At 55.0% G+C, this 20,799-nt stretch overlaps 5 protein-coding genes across 5 annotated transcripts; 3 read left to right on the top strand and 2 right to left on the bottom strand.

The window, feature by feature from the left end:
* Positions 1–103: 103 nt before the first annotated feature.
* Positions 104–4,046, bottom strand: ALT_6103 (putative MATH and UCH domain protein; the record flags this gene model as incomplete). The annotated part of the gene is made up of 4 exons (XM_033555642.2): positions 104–680; positions 742–1,489; positions 1,547–3,640; positions 3,707–4,046. The coding sequence occupies 4 exons, from the start codon at positions 4,044–4,046 to the stop codon at positions 104–106; spliced, it is 3,759 nt and encodes a 1,252-aa protein (XP_033411533.2).
* A 1,498-nt stretch (positions 4,047–5,544) lies between these two features.
* Positions 5,545–6,730, bottom strand: ALT_6102 (deoxyhypusine synthase; the record flags this gene model as incomplete). Its single annotated transcript, XM_033555643.2, has 2 exons — positions 5,545–6,447; positions 6,500–6,730. 2 exons carry the CDS (start codon positions 6,728–6,730, stop codon positions 5,545–5,547), a joined length of 1,134 nt encoding a protein of 377 aa, XP_033411534.2.
* A 1,306-nt stretch (positions 6,731–8,036) lies between these two features.
* ALT_6101 (MYB DNA-binding domain protein) lies at positions 8,037–15,171 on the top strand (the record flags this gene model as incomplete). Its single annotated transcript, XM_089600027.1, has 4 exons — positions 8,037–12,005; positions 12,066–14,082; positions 14,729–14,987; positions 15,108–15,171. The coding sequence occupies 4 exons, from the start codon at positions 8,037–8,039 to the stop codon at positions 15,169–15,171; spliced, it is 6,309 nt and encodes a 2,102-aa protein (XP_089455489.1).
* A 1,434-nt stretch (positions 15,172–16,605) lies between these two features.
* ALT_6100 (cytochrome P450) lies at positions 16,606–18,333 on the top strand (the record flags this gene model as incomplete). The annotated part of the gene is made up of 4 exons (XM_033555645.2): positions 16,606–16,821; positions 16,894–17,527; positions 17,585–17,907; positions 17,959–18,333. 4 exons carry the CDS (start codon positions 16,606–16,608, stop codon positions 18,331–18,333), a joined length of 1,548 nt encoding a protein of 515 aa, XP_033411536.2.
* A 316-nt stretch (positions 18,334–18,649) lies between these two features.
* ALT_6099 (putative C6 transcription factor) lies at positions 18,650–20,796 on the top strand (the record flags this gene model as incomplete). The annotated part of the gene is made up of 4 exons (XM_033555646.2): positions 18,650–18,753; positions 18,809–18,928; positions 18,978–19,626; positions 19,672–20,796. The coding sequence occupies 4 exons, from the start codon at positions 18,650–18,652 to the stop codon at positions 20,794–20,796; spliced, it is 1,998 nt and encodes a 665-aa protein (XP_033411537.2).
* Positions 20,797–20,799: the final 3 nt, after the last annotated feature.

The following is a 20,799-nucleotide window of genomic DNA, read 5'->3' as shown; positions in this document are numbered from 1 at the left end:
GGAAAAGAAATATGTATGTTTATCAACTCCATCAACACGCTTGGCCTCCAACACCCAACCTACACCATCACGGTCCAGTCTCGCAGGCGCAGCGCAGCTCCCCTCACGTTCTATAGATCTTGACCACGCTGATGATGTTCTTCCGACAGATAGGGCAGATATCGACCTGGCGGGCACAAGTCACACAGGCACAGACATGGCCACAGTCATAGAACAGGGCATCCTGCTCCTCACTGTAGCAGATCTGGCACAGATCCATCTCTTCGTCAGCGACTTCCCAGTAGCTGATGCCCTTGCCGTGTCGTTTGCCGTCCTTGTAACCGCCGACATATTTATTGCCTGTCTTCTTCTCGACGAAGGTGCCCTGCCCGTGGCACTGGTCTTCGTACCAATCTCCATCGTAGGTATCCCCAGTGGGGTACTCCATGGCACCGCTGCCGTGGCGCTTGCCGAAGACAAAGTCGCCGACGTAGGTGGCGGCCGAGTCGGAGATGTGCTTGCCTTTGCCGTGGTAGTAGCCCTTCAGGAATTCGCCGCTGTAGTACTCGCTGTTAAAGGAGGCATCGACAGTCTTGGTGCCGGTGAAGGCCCGAGTTGGGTGATTGCGCTCCGCTGCGAAGAGGTAGTGGACCAGCCGATCAGGACTGGAGAATAGACCCGCAACGCTGAGTTCCGTGCGCCTATAGAACGATGAGGTTAGGATTGGATCTCTATATCGGGGTGAGTACTATGAACACCTACTTCTCCTTGCTTAATTTGTCACCGACAATAAAACAGGTCCCATCTGGCACATACGTGTCGAATGTTCCCACGCTGGACATGGTTGTGACAGTGGTACCGTCAACCCGCTGCCAGATCGCGAAATCCTTCATCATCGGCCACTTCAAGTGTTTCCGCAGAGCGGTCTTGACTTTCTCCTCCTTCCGGGAGAAGAATGAGCCCGCCGTACGCAATGCTTGTGCCTCGACGTCGAAAATTTGAATGAAATAGTAAACGTGCTCGACGGGCAGCGGAACTTCGGGCTCTTCCGAAGTGGTAGACACAGTTTCGGGAGCTGGAGAAGCAGCTCGCTGCTGTGCTGGTTCGCTTTGAGTAGCGTCATCGGAGGACTGCTCAGCCGGAGCGGGTGATTCCTGAGCCTCCTCAGCGAGCTCGATTTCCATCTGCTGGACATCCTGTGCGATGATCGCCGCTATGGCCGCATCATTTTCAGCACCCACATTGCTGGGCTGAATCTCAGCAGGGGAGTTGGAAGTCTCCAGGTCAGAGCTCTCCGTGACCACAGCCAACACCCTGTCACCGTTGCTGAGATCGCTTTCGGTCACGTTACCAGATGAGCTGGCCTCAGCCCCTCCGCTTCGGACTTCAGGAGTATATTGTCTGTCGTCCGAAGATTCAGAACCAGCGCGTTCGACTACCGCCTCTTCAGCCTTGCGCTGAGCGACTACAGTGTCGCGGGGATCTCTGATGGCAAAGTACTTTGCCTCATCTATGGATTTATGCATTAGTCGTGTCCCACAACTATCGATCTGAAACAATGACTTACCATCAGAGACAATCTGCATCCACAGCCGAGCAACTGGAACAGGTAGATCAAGGGTCGACTTCAGATCCGAGATCCGCTCGAACGCAAGTGTTGGCCCGTATCGATCACGAGTATGTCCAATCTGCCAGAGACGGATATTCTCGGGACTGGCCTGGGTCTCGCTGGCCGCAGAGGCCCAGAGAGCGATCTTCTTGCGCAACTCGACAATATTCTCGGAGCGGGGAACAGTCATATACATCACCCTGTTGGCCGCCTTGGCCTGCGACATCAAATCGTAGGAGTCAAACAGACTAGGCAACTGGTCATACTGCGGCGGAGCATAGACCTCTACTTGGATTTCCTTCTCTGCGGCCTTTCCCCCGGACACGGAGGAGAGAGGGTAGACGCCGGTCTCATAATACTCCTTCAGCGATGGCGAAACGTCCCACGGACCCTGAGGGCCAGGGAGGAACTCTGCGACAACGTCGCTTCGTATATACATGACGGCGATGGCGACATCATGACCAGACTTGTGGTCTACTTTCTGAGACTCATCCAGGCCCAGATGCGGCCCCAGGGCCGTCTTGCGTGTGAGGCATTCAACACGATTATCGCTGCCGTCATCGAATGCAAGCCATCTTGTTCCGGGCCCACCAGGACGAAGAATGCTGAAGAATTTGCCCGACGTGCGCCGTCCGCGGTGGACAATGTAGCCATAGAGGACATAGTTTCCACACTGGCCGTCAACCAGGTAGGGAGTCAGATCCAACTCCTCATCCAGGTCAACCTTGTTGTAGACAAGGCGCCACTGACGTGCCGCCTTGTCCAATTTATGGCGGTTCAGCTCGACATGGAGAACAGGTGGCAATGCCCAACGGCCGGGTTTCTGCGTCAAGTACCAGCCCAACCCTTCGCGCATCGTTTTGGCCTGTTCAGCAGGCACACAAATGCGTGAGTTGAAGTCCTTTGGGATGGTGTTTACTGCATCCACTCCAAAATCGGCAAGGGAGTCAGGCGAGGGACTGTCAAAGATCTTGGCCAGCTCCTTCGGAGCATCGGTGTCCGACAGTTCAAACTCGATGGTCCGACGCAGGCGCTCCCAGAACTCACAGACATCACCTGAGTATTCATGCAGATTGCGCAGAATGGAAGTGATAATGTCCGTATCCACATATTGCAGGGACTGACCACGAGAGCGCAGACGCCAAAGGAACTTCTGTAGCGCATCGCAGAGCGGCTTGGGCTTGACATCGCAGTCTGTGAGATGGTCCAAGACCTTGGCATTTTGGATTATCTTGCACAGAGGTGCTAGATGCAGCCATGAGGCCAGTCCCGCAACCTCGGCACTGTGATTGATGACAGAATCACCCAGCGGCCGGTAGCCAGTCAAGCCCAGGCTGTCCCAAGTCGGTTCAGAATCGCTCGCATGCCACCACAGAGAGCGGGTGGGGTCGTCAATAATGCGGATGTACGCATCGAACGCAAGCGTGTCATTGCGGAGTAGCGCCTGGCGCTGGCCCCGCTGTCGGCGGTGGATCTGGTCCCACGGGCCGTGGAAATTAGTCCAGCCCCAGTCAAGATTGTGCGGGTTGAATTGGTGGCACGAGGACTGCATCCACCCCGTACGAGGCTCGTCCGGGTTGTACAAAATGACACCAATCTGTGCCGATACTCTCCAGGTGTCCTTTGGAGAATCTTGCTTGCTGGCAGCCGCAGCGGGGTACTGTGCCGTGAAATTCTCCAGCCAGCTTGCCGAGTCGTCGGTTCGGGCAAACTTCATGTCCACCTCGGGAGAGGCGGTGTTGAGCCCCGAATCGGCCGGTCCCCGCAAGACTTTGAACTCGGTCTCTGGCAATGTCTTGTCGGGCTGAGGCAAGGTCGGGGAGCATTCGATGTAGATGCTCAGGGAACCCACGTTATTACCACGCGGGAAAAACTTGATTGTCCACCAGTAACCGCCGATGAAAGCAGGAGGGGAACGCATGATCTTGCTGCGGTTGGGCGCGTCTTTGGTCCCTCGCACGCCCTTGATCTTCCATGTCAGGCGGCCTTTTTCAACCGGCTGATACTCTGGATCGTCGAGATCTGGGTGGAAGTTCTTCTCCCAATAATCGTCTGCGATGGTCAGCATCTCCAACCTGCTTTCGTCCTCGAATCATAGAAACTCGCAGGAAGACCTACACTCGTATGCACTATAGTCCCCATCCGCCGTCGACTCGATTTCCTTCATCTCCGCCTCATCAGGTACCGATGTGTCCTCCTCAATCTCGGCCCAGTACGCATGTTCGAGCTCAGGTTGGGGCGGTTCGGGTGCAGGAGTTGGATCTGATGGTTCATCTGACTGGGGATGGATATTCTCTAGCGGAGTATTCGCAAGGATCTCTGTAATGTTGTTTCCGCTGGCAGGCTCTGGAAGCTCTGCGCCAGCAGTGACTGTTTCTGACGAGGGAGCATCGACACTCAGTGTGACGGCAGGGGGGAGCTGCTCCACGGTAACCGCGGTATCCATTCGAGTATCCATCGTGGAAGAGGGTGAGATCCGTATGTACGCAAGAGGCTATAATCGAAACAAAAGATCGACAGAATATAGCATATAAAGACGACAAACGCACTGAAGTCCTGTCTCTAGCAGGTCAGAGGGTTATATGGAGGAACGACGCATACAATGCACAGGTCACTGATAAGTGAATGATAATATATGTATGAAGCCAGAGAATGAAAGACAATGAAAACAACAACAAGAAAGAAAGAAGGACAGGTCAGATGCAGAGTAAGAGGCCCGGGGGATAGATAGGTAGATGATTTCCCGATAAGAGAGAGCAGGCGGTGCTTATCAGGGCGATCAGTGGGTTGGTTTGTTGGGGTAAGAGAAAGAAAGGAAAGGAAAGGGACGAGAAGAAAAGAGAAGAGAAAAGGATAAAAGGAGGTGAAGAAGGCTAACAAAAAGAAAAAAGGATCAAAACGAGGAAAAAGAAAAAGAAAAAGAAAAAGAAAAGGCGAACCAAGAGACCGCAGCACGACAGAGCTCCGTATACGGATACCATGTCCATGCCTTAGTCTACCCCGTGAAGCTGCTCCCTGTAGAAAATGAGGCGGCAATGCAGAGCGTGTTCTCCCCTCACCGCCGAATGATGGAGACAGCCCCCCCCGACCGTTGACCATTAAGGATGCAAAAGGCGGATCAGCCTCTGACTTGGTCGTCCTTTATTGATCAATAGGTAATGAAATTAATTAATGAAACAGATGGAAATGCGATGACTGCCTGATGTGTTGGTGATGGCCTAGCCTCCTCTATCCGCCTCTGCCTCTATCTCTATGTCTACCTACCCTACTCGTGGTTCTCCTCATCAGGAACATAGGCACAGTACAGCCTTCCTCGGTACAGTAGGAATAGACTTTTCCCTATTCTTTCGGCTTTGCTTTTGCCCTTCCGCTTATCCCTTGGCCCTGTCTGTCTTCTCCCGCCCTTCCGGGCTGTGGCAAATCAATTGGAGCAATCAACTCCAGCGCCTGGAATGATCCAAACGGGGCACGACGATCATTCTGTGGGACAGCCCATTGGCATTCAACACTCAAATTTTTTGTGATTCGTCCACCAGACTCAAGTTTCTCACAACTTCGCCTCAAAAAAATTTAATCCGATGCTCTGGTTCGGTAGTCGATAGTCGACACTGGTGTTCCTCTTTTCTCCATGCCGATGCCGCTCGACTACCTTATGGGACAAAAGAACGGTTCGCCACCGCCGAAGTTTTCTAGAAGACCTTGGGTGGACGGATATTCTTCAAGTGGTGGGGCCCTCTTCTGTCAGAATGCCCTATCGGGGGAACTCTGATCGACCCAGGCAGGGTCCCTGAGTTGAAACAGGAGAGGCAAGTTTCAGGAGCGGCAGAAGAATGTCCAGGGGAACTTGAAGCGACGCAAGTCACCCACCAAGTATTATTGAGTCTAATGAAGATCTGATGAGGGGTAATATCGGATCCCAGAGTCGCTGACTTTCATCCTCATGTGTCATTGTCTTCTCAGTTGTTGTTGTGCGAGTGTTCGGCCGATGGAGTTGGGCTGGACCGGGCAAAAGAGGCGGCCACTATCATCGGGAAGACCACCGTCGCTTCCGCATACACTTTAACCGCCTTTGCATCAGCCTTAATTTTGCCCCAGCTGACAGCTTCGTCCGGCCGGGCCCCGGCGTCGCTGCCATCAAATTCCTGAGCGGTGTTGATGTAAACTGCATGTTCAGCACCATTACGCATCAAGCATGCATTAGCAATGTGGTGTTTGATCACACCACCTCCGAGAATGATCATTCCTGCACGGGCTGCCCGCACGGCCATCGTGTTGATACGGCGTACATCGTCGACAATATCTACACGCAATCGCTGCGGGGAGGATCGATAGGTATGGAAGTACAGCATGTCTCCAAGCGAACCATCTGTGAGTGCTGGGCAGAAAATCGGGATGTTGTTCCGCGCCGCCCAGTAGAGTACGGAGCCCTCATTGTCAATCTCACGACCCAGGCGTTCAATAACGCGGCTAGGTGTCCAGTGTAGCTCATCCTCCTCGTCCCCGGTCCGGAGGGCCTTTTTCTTCGCCTCTTCCTGCTCCTCTAGCATCTTGTCGAGAATGGGAATCAGCCAATCCTCAAACGCGCAGTAATTGCTGTTCGGAACGACCAGGTTCCCTATCCGGTTGAGTCCTTTAGCCCGCAGCCCGGCACCTGGCGTCGAGAAGCTACCCATGTATGTGGGAGCCAGGCACTTGATCAGATCCTCCTCGACTCCTCCAGCTGTGGTAACGATGGCGGAGACATGGCGATGACGGACGAGATAACGGATGGTGTCGCGTAGTCCGGAAGAGATCAGGTTAGAGGTATATCCGAGGAATATCGTGGTTTTCTCTCCTGTTTCGGGGTGACGATATGCCCGCTGTCCACATCAGCACGCGCTCATAGATAGCACCTGAAGTAATTCATCTTACCATGTCATTGATGATGCGTGTAGCCTCCGCGACAGCACTTCCTTGAAACCCCATATGCACCATGTTGTCCACCATTTCCGCAACGGTAATATCTCGTCCTTGGAAACGATCAAAGTCGACGCCGCGGACCTCGTGTGACCCTTCAGGGACGGGTTCGGAGGCGACAAGAACGGCATTGGTGGCAGATGACGGGGGCAAAGCCTCTGCTGACGCTGAGTGATTGTTGGTCATCTTTGAAAAGAATATAGAAAGTTATGCGGAGTTGTTGCTAGAATCTATGCTCTAGCAGGGGTATTTCGACTTGTGACTTTTTTTTTTAAGCATGGATGGCGGGGAACAATCCTTTTGTTTCAGGCACCAAAACTAGGTTGCGCTTGGATGCCTCAGGAAACTCTGTCTGGAAGAGTCTAGCTGTTTGTGGACTAGCTCCAATCCAGTTCGTGATCGACTCATCACATCTCGAGGATGCCTGAGGCATACAGACGGGTGGGCTGTTCTGGCCTCAGGCACAAGGACTGATTGTTCCCAGATCCAGGTCCAAGGCTGAAGGCAGAGAGCATCCTGCTGCACCATGGTTTCCATCTCTGGTGATTTTCCTCCTGCGAATTTCTCCTTCTGTCTCAACCTTGTCCTTTGTCTGTTTCGCCTTGCGATCTAATGCATGTTGCATCTCCATTTTTCATGATCAGCGAGCTCAAGTGAAGAAGTCTTAGTTCATCTACAAAGCAGGTCCCTCTTGTCTTGGGCAACCCAACTCCTTGCAGCTGTCTACCACTATTCTGATTGCTGGAAACGTGGAAAGGTACAACGCCTGTTATTGTCATTACTCGTACCATTTGCTGCTGTTTATTTTTCTCCTCGATTCGGTGTTCGTTTGATCATCCTAAATCCCGACGTGGTCGATGTGTGCTTCGACAACTCAACATCGAGGTCACGTCGTGGTGACAGCTGAGTTTGAAGGAACGGGAGCCAGGCAGATAACTGCTCTGGGATTATCGTCCTGCATATTGAATTTGCTACAGAGGTACATACAGTGGTTGCAAGGTACCATTGACTGACTTGGTTTGTGCAGAAAAAAGATTTCGCGGATCGTGACTCGAGGACCATTCTTGACATCCCTTGACGCCCTTTCGAGTTGAGGCCGATCCACGCCTCGATCGCTAACCCAGACATCTGAAACATTTAATTCCGCGCCCCCCCTCCAGTGGCTGCCGCTAAGCACTCGATCGTGGGACATTTGCTGATTGCTCCTTTTCTGGGATCGGCCCCGATTCGGCCTGGTGCACGTTTACGTAAACATTTCAAGGTGGTCCGTGCTGTGTGCACGCCCTTCACGATCACGTGCCTCCCCACACCTGTTCAGTGGCCTGAGGCCTCACGCTTGGTCATTATTGGGTCGTTTTCAATTTCGGCTTGTTCTCGCCTCCCTTTGAATCACTGAAAGTCTGACACGGGCTTTTGTACAACCTCACACCTAACCTGCTGCAGGCTGCCTGCCAGGTTACCTTCTTTCAATCTCTTTAGTTATGACCTGGTGATGTCTTCACGATATCCTCCATCATCTGGGTTCAATTCCCGCGACCGTTCTCCCCAGCGTTTTGGTGACCGTCGCCCACCCGCTGGCCCTCGTGGTTCCGACGATGCGAACTTGGCTCCATTGGGCAGAGAGCCACCTCGCGGCCCCAAGGCCCTGATCGATCATCCACGGGGAGCCCCCTTTGGTGGTCGAGGTCGAGGCTTTCCTGGTCGGGCTGAGTTCCGCGACCGCGACCGTGACCCTCGGGATCGGGACAGGGAACGAGATCGGGATTTTCGAGATCCTCGCGATGGACCACCGCCTTTTCGTCGAGATATTGACCGGGACTGGCCCCGACGCGAGCGAGACTTCGATCCTCGAGATTCACGGATCGGTTTTGGCCGTGGTCGCTCCCGTTCGCCTCCGCCTCCGCCGCGCGACTTCCGTGATATGAGAGAGCCCATAGGGCGCGACTCGGATATTGTTCGAATGCGGCGTGGCTCACGAGATAGCTTGGTATCGGTTTCGTCGAATGCTCCGGATGGCCCTACCCTTGGTCCGAATCATCTCCCCCGTGGTGGCCCGATGCGTGGTCGTGGTCGGGGAGATTGGGAAGTCGGTCGTGGTCGCGGTCGGGTTCCGTACCTGGACGATCGGGACTCCTTTCGCCGGCGGAGTCGCTCACGGGATGGCAGGCGTGACTGGGATCGTGACCGAGAACGCGACAGGGATCGCGACCGCGAAAGAGAAGTCAGAGATCGAGTCATGGACCGGGAGCGCGATCGGGAACGGATCGTTGACCGGGATCGCGAACGGGATATTGACAGGCGCGACCGCGAAAGAGAACGGGATATAATCGATCGACGGGATCGGTTCGAGCGTCGCGACGATTTGGACAGACGGGCCGATCGCGATGAGCGAGACCGACCAGCAGAAGCATGGAAAAGAGATCAAATTCCAGCTCGGGCTGATGCACGTACTAGCTCTGGACCCTATCCCTTCGCGTCCGTGGGCCCTGTCCCTGCAGCCTCGGATCGATTACCAGACCATCCGATCGCTGAGCCGCCCCGTAAGCCTTCTATGGCCGAAGCTCGTCGAGACTCGATACGCCCTGATTTGGCTGCATCGCGCCCAGACTCGGTCAAAGAGCTACCATCACTACTACCGATCAAGCGGTCACCCCCTCCGGCAGCCCCTCAGGTACCGGCCTTTGGCTCAGTCACCGCGCCGATCCCCGATCTGTCTACAGACAAAGTGGCCGTCGATACAACTTCGGCCGAGGTTGCTCCGTCAGTTGTGGAGAAGGAACGCAATGAACCTCCGTCGCGTGCGCCCGTGCAACCCCCCACGGGCCGGAAAGCAGAGCGCGCCTCCGTCCAACCGCCACCAGAACCAAGATTTCGACGAGAGGAGATACGCCGCGATGAAGGCCCGGAGACGAGCGAAAAGGACAATTTTATACCACGCGCACCCAGAACTCACGCCAGCCCTTCTCTCCAGGCGCGGAAGCAGACTCCAGAACTCTCTCCACCGACTGCACCTGCGGCCATGATTGGCAAGGAAATGAGCACACCGCATGCAGAAGTGTCGTTGACCAGCAGAACAGGTAGTATAGTCAGCTCTCCCGAGCTGGCCAAGGCTCGCACCCCTTCGATCGGTGCGACGTCTCCCGGTTTGCACATTCCTACAGGGCCTCGCGCCCTGCAGCAACGACCCACGCCGACCCGAGGACCTCCGAAGGGTAAAGCGCAGTGGGCTCGACCTGGTTATAATCGTCACCCAACCGGAGCTGGCGCCGTACCACTACCGAAACGGGATTCCATCGATGGGAAAGAGCGAAGTCTGTCCATCAGCGAGGAGGTCAAACGGGAACCACCAGCTCCAGCCGATGACCATGGCAACGAACTGGAGGCAGGTGAGATCTTGCCCGACAAGGAGATCGAGGGCGACGCGCGTATGTCCCCTGAACCTTTTGAGTCTGACGCAGTTCGTCACGTCACTCCTCCACGAGCGCCAGAAGCAGTTGCCGAGCCTGAGAAGAAGGTTATCCCGGAAGGCAAACCCGCCATGCAGGAAGACGCGTTGATACCAGACTTTGGCCGATCAAGCGATGAAGACGAAGACGAGAACGATGTATTCACACAAGAGTACCTTGAAGAACGGAAGCAAATCTTCGAAAAGGACATGAAAGCGCTCCGCGCCGAAATGCCTCCTCCACCCCTTGAAGATCCGCATATCGTTTCCCTCTTAATGCAGATCCAGCTTCTAGGAGTTCTTGCCAATGAGCAACCTGCAGGCGAAGCCGCGCTTCCCCCTGTTCCCGCGGTCGAAGTTCCCAAATCGGCAGATGAGGCAGAGGAACCTGCACCTGTCGCGGTCAAGCAAGACGCTGAATTAGAAACTCCCGAGACGTCACCAAAGCTCGCTTTAGATCTAGTTCCCCCAGTGGATAGCATTTCTGTCAAAGACTTGCCATTCTTGCAGTCTGGTCCGCCTACACCGATATCGGACCTTGACGTTTACCAGGAAAATGCAGCGATACACGCTCGTATGAAGGATATGTTCAGTCAAGAATTGATTAAACGGAGGAAGGAAATTGCTCGGAAGAACGCGGAGCTCCGCGAGGAGTACTTGTCGTACTACAAGCCTTGGAGGCTGCACGTGTGGGAACTGGATCGGGCAAAGGTCAGAGCGTCCGCCACTCCAGGTGCTGGAACACCTCCAGCTCCTCCTGCTGCACCTACGCCCCCGGCCGCCGAGGGAAGACGATACAAAGGTAACAGCGAGCTCGACTTTCAGAACGCGCTCCGTGCATCCGAAATATCTGCGCAGGAAGAACTGGAGCGCCGTCGGGGAAACAAGGCTACGGCGCAGCCAGACCTCGCCCGGGAAGCCGTCATCCCAGACATGCTCGAGCCAAGGGAGGCAAAGGCGCAGATCTACAAGGATACCAACAACTCTGTCGACCCTGTGAACGCCATGGATGTCTTTGGCTTCGTGCCTCCTCCCAACGACTTTACGCCCGAGGAACACGAGATATTCACTGATGCCTTCATGGCGTACCCCAAGAAGTGGGGCAAGATCGCCGAGTCGCTGCCTGGACGGGACTTCCAGCAGTGTATCATTCATTATTACCTCACGAAGGAAGAAATCAAGTACAAGGCGAAGTTGAACAAGAGATGGAGTCGCCGCGGTCGTGCTCGAAGATCCGCTCGGCCCAAGTCCAATGCTCTCATGAAGGATCTCGGTGTGGTCAAACCCGATTACGATGGCGAAGAAGAGCCCGCCCCTGTCACAGACACTGGTCGTCCGCGGCGTGCCGCTGCGCCTACTTTTGGGGACTCATCCGCTGCTGATACCGATTCCAACGGTCGCCGCGGTGCTGGCAAGGATGGTGAGCCAGGTGAGAAACCCAGCAGACGAGGTGGTCGCACTGGCACAGGTGCTCGTGGCAATCGACGAGGCAAAGCTGCTCAGCAGCAGCAGCAGCAACAGCAACAACAACAGCAACAGCAGCAGCAGCAGCAACAGCAACAGCAACAGCAGACCCTGCCCCTACCCCAGCCTCCGACCGAGGTGTCGAAAGTACCGCATCCAAGCCCCCCAGAACAAGCTATGCAGACCTTGCCAGTCCCAGCAGTTACCGCTCCTCTTGTTCCCGCGCCTAAAACAGAGCCACCCGAGACATTCATGGCTGGCATGACTGAAGCACCTGTACGCATCAAGGAAACGACAGAGAGAGAAATCCCCGAGGCGCCTCCGCGAGCGAAGGCCGGAAGAGGTCGCCAGAGGGAAGGCATGTACGTCTTCGAATCGGCGGAACAAGAGAGTTTGGGATCTGCCAGGCCAGTCGAGGGTGGCTACGGATCACTGCAACCTACTAGCTACTGGTCTGTTCCCGAGCAGCGTGACTTTCCACAGCTGCTCGCCCACTTTGGCAGAGACTTCGAGGGCATTTCAAACTTTATGAAGACGAAGACTACTGTTATGGTAGGCATCTTCCATTGCTTTACTTCTGCCTATCGATAACAAGTTACTGACTCGTTCTAGGTCAAAAATTACTTCCAGAGGCGCATAGACTCGGGACAGAAAGATTTCGAAGACATCGTCGCCGATGCAGAGGCTAAAAAGGCTCGTGGTCAACCCACTGGTCCTCTGCCCGTGCCTAACTTTGCTTCGAAGCGACGTTATGAAGCGACACCGTCGTCGATCATGCCTCGACCGCTGGCACCCCACACTGACACTGTGGCGGAGACGGACGAGGCGCGTACGGCGAAGACCAAGCATGCTGCCACACCGTCTCAACTTGCACCCTTGCACGCGCGACCTGCTCCAGAGAAGGAGCGCACTGTCTCCAGGTATCCGCCGCTGGCACAAGCCAGCAACGTACCGATGTCGACAGTGCCGATGCTTGGCGAAGATCAATCTCGGGCTATCCGGTCACAGGTGGGCCTACCGCCGCGTCTGCAGGGGCCACGCCTGGGCTACTTCACCGAGGAGAGGCAGGCTCCGACCCTGGTGGCACACGCAAATGTCCGAACCCAGGAACCACCGCTCTCTGCACGCCAGACTCCTGTACCGGTATCGGAAATGGCCAGGATGGAGCCACTCCACGCACAAAGTTTCAGGACCGCAAGCATGGATATGCACGGGTCGCCGTTACTTGGCGCTCAGGGCTCGATTCCTCCGTCGCAGCAGGCGTACATGCAGCAACAGCAACAGCATGCATTTATGCCGGCGCCCACTCACTCCCGCCAAAGCAGCCTTACGAAACCGCCCGGTTCGCCTGCACAGCATCTGCAACGGCAGGAGGCGGAGGTATCGCCCATTCGACGCGACTCCACCAGCCAACGGCCATTTTACCCACTCCCCGGTCAGCATGCTGGACTGTCCCAGCCGCCGATTTTGTCCCCGCCCAAGGAGCCGCCACGGCCTAGTTCGACTCCCCTGGAGCCCGCAGAGGCACCCCGGCAGGTGCCTGCGAAACGATCCAACATTATGAGCATTCTGAATGATGAGCCGGAGGAGCCACAACCTCGGAAACGGTTTGCCAGCGACCAGGCCTCGTCCAACGCGCCCGGTAAACCGGCGGAGCCCTCTCGTCCCATTTACTCAGGAGCCCATTCACTGCCTCAACAGGCGCTGTCGCGTCAAGACGAGATGTTCATGGCATCCGCTGGCGCCCAGAAGCCTCTTTACGCCCCGCACAGTCAGTACCTGCCGCCGTCGCGTGCTTATTCGGACTATCAGGCCTACTCCACGGCGCCTGGAGGATCCCCCGGCCCGCCAGCGAACAACGACTGGATGGCTCGGTTCGACCCAAGAGGCCAACAGCAACAGCAGCAACCTGCGCCTCCTCAACCCCCGCAGCCGAATCGACCGGCCACAACATTAGCGGCGCAGCCGTCGTACTCTCCATATACCTCTGGGCAATCCCATCCCGCTTCCTCTCTTCCCAACCTTACCGCTCCATCTCCGGCCCCTACACCGTCCCCGGCTCCGGCACAGCGTCCCTCGTATCCAGGATCGGTCTACGCACAGTCGCCGTCCACACACACGCAGCCAGCGCCTAGTGGCACGCGCGATATGGGTTCGCAGAGTCAGCTTTTCCGGACCGCAGTTGGATCCCCCACATCACGCCACAACTCCATCGCGTATGGCTCACGACAGGGGCCGTCGACGCCCGTTCAATCACAAGCAAGTCTGCATGGGCTTGGGTCTCGGCCGCCCGCGCCAACCGTGTCTGCGCCAGCCCCACCGAGTCATCTGTCGGCTCACCAGACCTATCAGCAGCATGTGCAGACCATGGTCAACGGAGCCCATCAGCAGCAGTCACATCGCAGTCCGCTGGGATTGAGTGCTGGTTATGGCCACAATACACCGCAACCTCAAGGACAGGCTTCCCGTGCGACGGGACTGCCAGGACCGCCCTCTCAGTCCGCTACCATGGGCCGGTCGTATACCCCGCCGGCGATTTTACAGCCGAACCCAGCGGGCTACGGTCCTAGCGGTCCATCGTCGGGGATGCATCCTCTCCAGGCGCGGCCGTCTGGTCCTGGAGGTCTTGGTGAGCCTCATTCCTCTGGCCATAATCCGGGACATCAACGGGGGTACAGTCAAGGATCAAGTGGAATGCCACAACAGCATGGGCCACGCTAGTCTTCTTTGCATATATGTCAGCCGATCGGCTATGTATTGTAGGAATTGTATACCTTCTGCACTTGGGTTCTGGCTACACGTTGAAGCAGTGTGGCCTATGATTTGTATAGTAGATGATCAATGCATGAATAACTTATGATTATACTGGGCCGGTCGATCACGGGGACGCAAAGAATACTTAATCTGACGAGCTACGAGTGACACGCATGTCTCAGATATGCGAGGACGCAAAGAATACTTCAATCTAGCTAGCTATGAGCGCCAAGCATGCATGATTTGCAGATATGACAAGCATGGCGTGCATGTCCGGCAGATAAATAACTCTAACTGAAACAACCTGAAACGCCCATCGCCACAGTCCATCTGGGACGTAGATCCTAGACCTATGCCATCTACCCCAGTCTCCAATCCCACTGTAACGTTAATCTATTTATGCATGACGCGGCTCGTGGACCCTCAACGCAAGCAAGAAGTCATGTGCCGGGAGCACGTACGGAGTATGTATATAAATGTATAGAGTATCCCCAGCAATTGCAACTGATTGCCACTTGCAGTCTGCAACTTATCAACCCACAATTACCTAAAGTTCAAACAGAGGAAAGGAATACATACCACACACACCGCAAATCCGGAGATGGCATGCATCCAAACCGATATCGAGGAGGCCAAACTCGCTAGACGGCAGACCGAGTATGCGGTTCTGAGGGACGCGTTGAGGAGGGGGATCCCTGTGACTCACATTCCGTTTTTGGTGGCTGCTGCGTCGGCTCGCGCAGTTCCTTTTCAGTCTGCGGATGCACGCATGGGTGGAGGGTATGTGTGTGACGATAAGGTGTATCCGCATCTACGGGGGGGTTATCGAGGTATTTGCCCTATCTTTGTTTGCACAAGACGATGAGATGGGATGAGATGAGATGGGCTGAGTGAGTACAGTGTCGGTACCGGTACCGGTGTCGGAGGGTGCACCCTCAATACGACAGAGACAGAGACAGAGTGAGCATGGCGCTCAGCCTGTGGTGTATCGACGAGTGCAGCTGGATGATAGCTTCCTGCGCAGGGCGTATAAGCGGCGGTGGGGGAGAGCAAGGGCTGGGCTGGGGGCGGCGATGTCTACGTCTGTGTCTGTATCTACGTGTCCCCCTGCGTCTGCATCTTCTGGACAGGTATATTTCCATCATTGGGTGCCTGGGGGAAAGAAGACGAGGACGTATCGGTAGTTGGTTACGACTGTTTCTTTCTGTCATGTGTTGTTAGCGAGGCGTTGGGCATGAATATGATGTTAGTGTTCATTATGAACTGGATTGCATTGGACCGTGGATGGATCCTGAGGTCAAGTAGCAGAATGTATATCTAGTCTCTCGATTGAAACTGCTATACAGAGCGTAGCGGTGACTCTTGGGTCTGTTCATGTATGCTACGGCAAGTGGAACAGAAATAACCAACATGCAAGACAAGACGTATATCGCACTTTCGACAGCACTGGATAAAACATGTCTCAAAGTCTGGTTCCAGTCGATTAATTAAAAGCTGAAGGGTGCTTTTGAAAGATTATCTATATATCTACATAGTCAATAGAGGAGCTCTCTGATTAGGATCTCAAATCCCTCAGAATCGGGATTCATTAAGATTTTATTGACACTGGGAAAATTCTCATAATGGGATTATCCACAGGGCTATACAGGATATTAAAACTATATAAAGAGTCTCTATTCTTCTAGCAGTGGTTTCTCTTAGAGGAATATCTGGACGACGTCAAGGCTTGAGTGCAGAATAGGACGAAACCCAGGGTGGACAAAGAAGACTTTCTCTTCTTCTTCTTCTGATCTCTCTGTATTGTCGATATGTTCATGAACTTCTTTCTTCCTTGTCATTAATTCAGACCAAAGTATCAGCCTCAAGTCAAACCAATGGGCTCATATAGCCGCTATTCAACCGCAGCCATAATTCATCCTCCGCACTGGTGAAGAAAAACTGGTTGACCGGAAGGCATAATCGATCATTTAAGATACCTACGGAGGAGAAGTCTAATTATAATTATTATAGGCTTAAGATGCGACCAATATATTGTTCATATCTACCTCCCGCTCTAGTGGTAAGAATATCCCCACGCACCCGAGCGGAAGAAATTCCGAAATCCCGCAGTCCTGTCGCGTCCTCGGTTGTTCAGGATTGACCAATCCCACCATCTCTAATTGAATGGAGATGCAGATGGACTGCAGCGACTGGACAACTCCGCGGATCCTTGCTGAGGGTATGACAATAACATACACGGAATAGGCACACCGCAGGGATGACATCTGCACCACTGCGGAGGGAATGAGGGGTGACCTCGACGGCTCTACCTATAAAGACGGTCGCATCCGCTGCTTCTATCGCCACTTATACCTATGTCATAGCTCACTATAACGAACCTCATCTAAAGAAATATCTCATGGCCCAGACCATTGTCATTGCCGTCCTCGCGGCGGTGTACTTTCTCATCCGCTACTTGAATCGCACGGATATCCCCAAGATCAAAGGCCTTCCTGAGATTCCCGGAGTGCCCGTGTTTGGCAATCTGCTACAGCTTGGGGACCGACATGCCACTGTCGCCGCCAAATGGGCCAAAAAGTACGGTCCTGTGTTCCAAGTGCGCATGGGCAACAAGGTTAGTCCATTGACTCTATTCCCACCTTTTTGTGAGGGTGGGGGTTCTCTACTGACTGATGCATCATTCTAGCGCATCGTATTTGCCAATAGCTTCGAATCAGTGAAACAGCTGTGGATCAAAGACCAATCCGCTCTCATCTCGCGGCCCACCTTCCACACCTTCCACAGCGTCGTGTCCAGCTCCCAGGGTTTTACGATTGGCACCTCGCCGTGGGATGAGTCCTGCAAGCGACGTCGAAAGGCCGCGGCCACGGCGCTGAATCGCCCCGCCGTGCAGTCGTACATGCCCATCATCGACCTCGAAGCGACGGCCAGTATCAGGGAGCTGCTCAAGGACTGCCGCAACGGCGCTGTGGACATCAATCCCACGGCCTACTTCCAGCGGTTTGCGCTCAACACTAGTCTCACCCTCAACTATGGGTTCCGCATCGAAGGCAACGTCGACGATGCCCTACTCCGGGAGATCGTCGACGTCGAGCGCGGCGTGTCCAACTTTCGCAGCACCAGCAACAACTGGCAGGACTATATCCCGCTGCTGCGCATCTTGCCCAAGACGAATCGCGAGGCCGAGGAATTCCGCGTGCGGCGCGACAAGTACCTGACGTTCTTGCTCGATATGCTCAAGGAACGCATCGCCCAAGGTACCGACAAGCCCTGCATTACCGGCAATATTCTCAAAGATCCCGAAGCCAAGCTGAACGAGGGTAAGTAGCTTGTCTGTCATTTCGATGGTTTGTCTTACTGATCTTCCTGGCCCGCAGCCGAAGTGAAGTCCATCTGCTTGACCATGGTCTCCGCCGGTCTGGATACCGTTCCCGGCAATCTAATCATGGGCATTGCCTACCTGGCCTCGGAGGACGGCCAGCGCATCCAGCAAAAGGCCTACGATGAGATTATGAAGGTCTACCCCAACGGAGACGCATGGGAAAAGTGCCTGGTCGAGGAGAAAGTGCCCTACGTGACGGCACTCGTCAAGGAAACCCTGAGATATTGGACCGTCATCCCCATCTGTCTGCCCCGCGAGAGCACCAAGGACATTGTCTACAACGGTGCCACCATTCCTGCGGGAACGACCTTTTTCATGGTAAGTAGTTAGTCACTCTGGACCCTATCCAGCCAAATACTGACGGGATAGAACGCATATGCCGCCGACTACGACGAAGATCACTTCAAGATGCCCGACAGGTTCATTCCTGAGCGGTACCTCGACGTCAGCGAAGGCTCCGGCACCCCGCACTACGGCTACGGCGCTGGATCACGCATGTGCGCGGGCTCCCACCTGGCCAACCGGGAGCTGTACACGGCCTATATCCGCCTGATCACGGCCTTTACGATGCATCCGGCGCGCGATCCTGCTGACCGGCCGATCCTGGATGCGATCGAGTGCAATGCCATTCCCACCGCGTTGACCACGGAGCCTAAACCATTCAAGGTGGGATTCAAGCCCCGGGATGCGTCCAAGCTGCAGCAATGGATTGCAGAGAGTGATGAGCGGACCAAGGAGTTGTAGTACATATATATTTGGAAGTAATGTTGTTGTGTAAAAAGCGAGTTTTATGTAGTCCACCTAGCATGTAAGCTATTATTTGACCGTCATGAAATCCAATATTTCGAGAGTACCAACTCGTAATCTATCTCAATATTCACAATATCATCAGGAAGTGTCCATATAGTACTATCAGGCACGCAGGCACGCAGGCACCAGCACCAAGGCACTAATTCCGCACCCCGGACGGAATCCCCGCGTTTCCCATCTGCATTCATCCCTACACAGTCCACACCTGAATCCTTCATCATTCCTATCCTACTCATCGCCGTTCAAGACGATGGACCATTCTCAAACCCCTCCAGTCCCAGACTCATGGCCAAATACCCACGACAAGGCCTCCCAGCCCCGGAAACGACGGCCGAAATACATCACCAAAGCATGGTGAGCTAGTCTGCCAGCCACCACCAACCTACAACAACAATGACTGACCGCATAGCAACGAATGCAAACGCCGCAAGATCAAATGCAACGGCCAATCACCATGTCAACGCTGCGGCCGGCAACAGATCGAATGCGTCTACGCGGGGAGAACACGCCCAGACTTGACTGAGCAGCAGTATGTCCATTGATTCATTCCATACGAGAAATTCATACTAACAAAGCAGGAATATGTCGCGTCTCATTGAGCAGATGTCCGCCATGCAGGAACAGATCTCCGCGCTCTCGGCTGCGGTCTATGCACTCTCGCGACCGGGCAACTCGCCGCAGGATCAGGGGCGGGTCTTTCGTCGGCCTATGTCAGCGAGGGAGTTGAGCTTTCAGGGTCCGACGACTTCGGCGTTTAGTTTTGATTTAGCTAAGAGTAGTCTGCAGCGTCGGGGGATTGTCGATGGCGACGGCGGCGAAGCTGCCGATGAAGGGGACGACGGGGACGACGGGGATATCACGCCGCCCACACGGGATGACACCCCGCTCGGGATGCTAAGCGACCCCCTCTGGACGATCAGCAAGGCCGAGGCGATTAGGCTGTGTCGGGTTTACGAGGAGGAGATGGGGATCATGTACCCCGTGCTGGAGCTGGAGGAGTTACTGCGGCAGGTGGAGAGTCTCTATGGGCTGTCTCCACGACTTCCCCTACGGTCTGGGGATTACGACGTGCATATCCTGCGGTTGGTGTTTGCGTGTGCACTGACGGCGGAGGCGAGCGGGCGCAGTGAGCTGGCTATACGCCTGTTTGAGAGCGTGCGTGATGTGGCGGACGATTGTGTCTGGGGGCCGCCGGAGATCGACCGGATTATCCTTTTGACTCTGGTGGTGAGTTTTCATCCTGTTACATGGCGGAATGCTAAGGGTTATTAGGCGATTTTCTACTTTCAAATGGACGATGAAGCGCTGGCGTGGCGCACGATCGGCATCGTCGAGCGCATGTGTCTGGAAAAAGGCCTGCACCGGCGCGAGACGCTCTCCCATCCGACAGTGGTAGCGGCCGGCCGCGATCGAGTCCTGCGGCTGTTCTGGTCGATATACACGCTGGACATGCGCTGGAGCTTCGGCACGGGGATGCCCTTTTCGCTCGAGGACAGCGACATTGATCCCTGGCTGCCCGAGCCCGAGGAAAAGACGCCGTACCTGCGCGTGATGATCCGGTACAGTCGCATCGCGGCCAAAGTGTGGAAGTTCATCGCCGCCTTCAACAACACCGGCGAGCTGAAAAAAGACGAGATGAACTACCTGGACTGGCAGGTATTGCAATGGGCGGCCGCCATCCCGGCGTCGTTGCGCCTGGAGGAGTCCAACAAGCAAGTCGCAGAACCGCGCAGCATCCGCCGGCTGCGCTCGCTGCTGTACCTGCGAGCTAACCAGCTGCGCATGCTCATCCACCGGCCCGTCCTGCACTCGGCGGGCCATATCGTGCGGTATCCGGCTGAGTGCCAGACGGCCGTGGACCTGGCCAAGGACACGATCCGCTTCATCACGCGGCTAAACGAGACGTCGGACATTTACCAGCTGCAGCAGGTTGCGTTCAATTGGTTTCTGGTCTCTGCTCTGGCCGTTCTGTTTCTGGCTGTAGTTCAGGCGCCGAGCCAGTTCAGCAGCCGGTGCAAGGAGGAGTTCTACATGGCCCTGGAGCTGGTCAAGGGGTTCTCCACGCAGTCGTACATTTCTCGCCGGCTGTGGAAGTCGATCAAGAGCTTGCGCAAACTCGGGCCGCAGGTTGGACTCCGGCAGTCGGCTACTGACCAGCGTAGATTAACTGCTAATCAGACGGTGGATATGGCGCCGGCCAGCACTCATAGTCAGACACCGCAGGACGGGACGCAGATGACACAGGAGCTGATGGAGTGGTTTGAGGCCGTGGGGACGCTGGAGAATCAGATTATGGGAGTGACGCAGGTCTTTGACGATGGCAGTGGCAGGATGGCCAATGGGTATATGTATGATTATGGGGGCGATCTGTCAAGTGTCATGCGAGATTTGTTTTGACTG

This window comes from Aspergillus lentulus (assembly GCF_001445615.1).
Source record: "Aspergillus lentulus DNA, contig: Alt12, strain: IFM 54703, whole genome shotgun sequence".
NCBI classification, from domain to species: domain Eukaryota; kingdom Fungi; phylum Ascomycota; class Eurotiomycetes; order Eurotiales; family Aspergillaceae; genus Aspergillus; species Aspergillus lentulus.
This window is presented reverse-complemented; position numbering and strand designations above follow the sequence as displayed.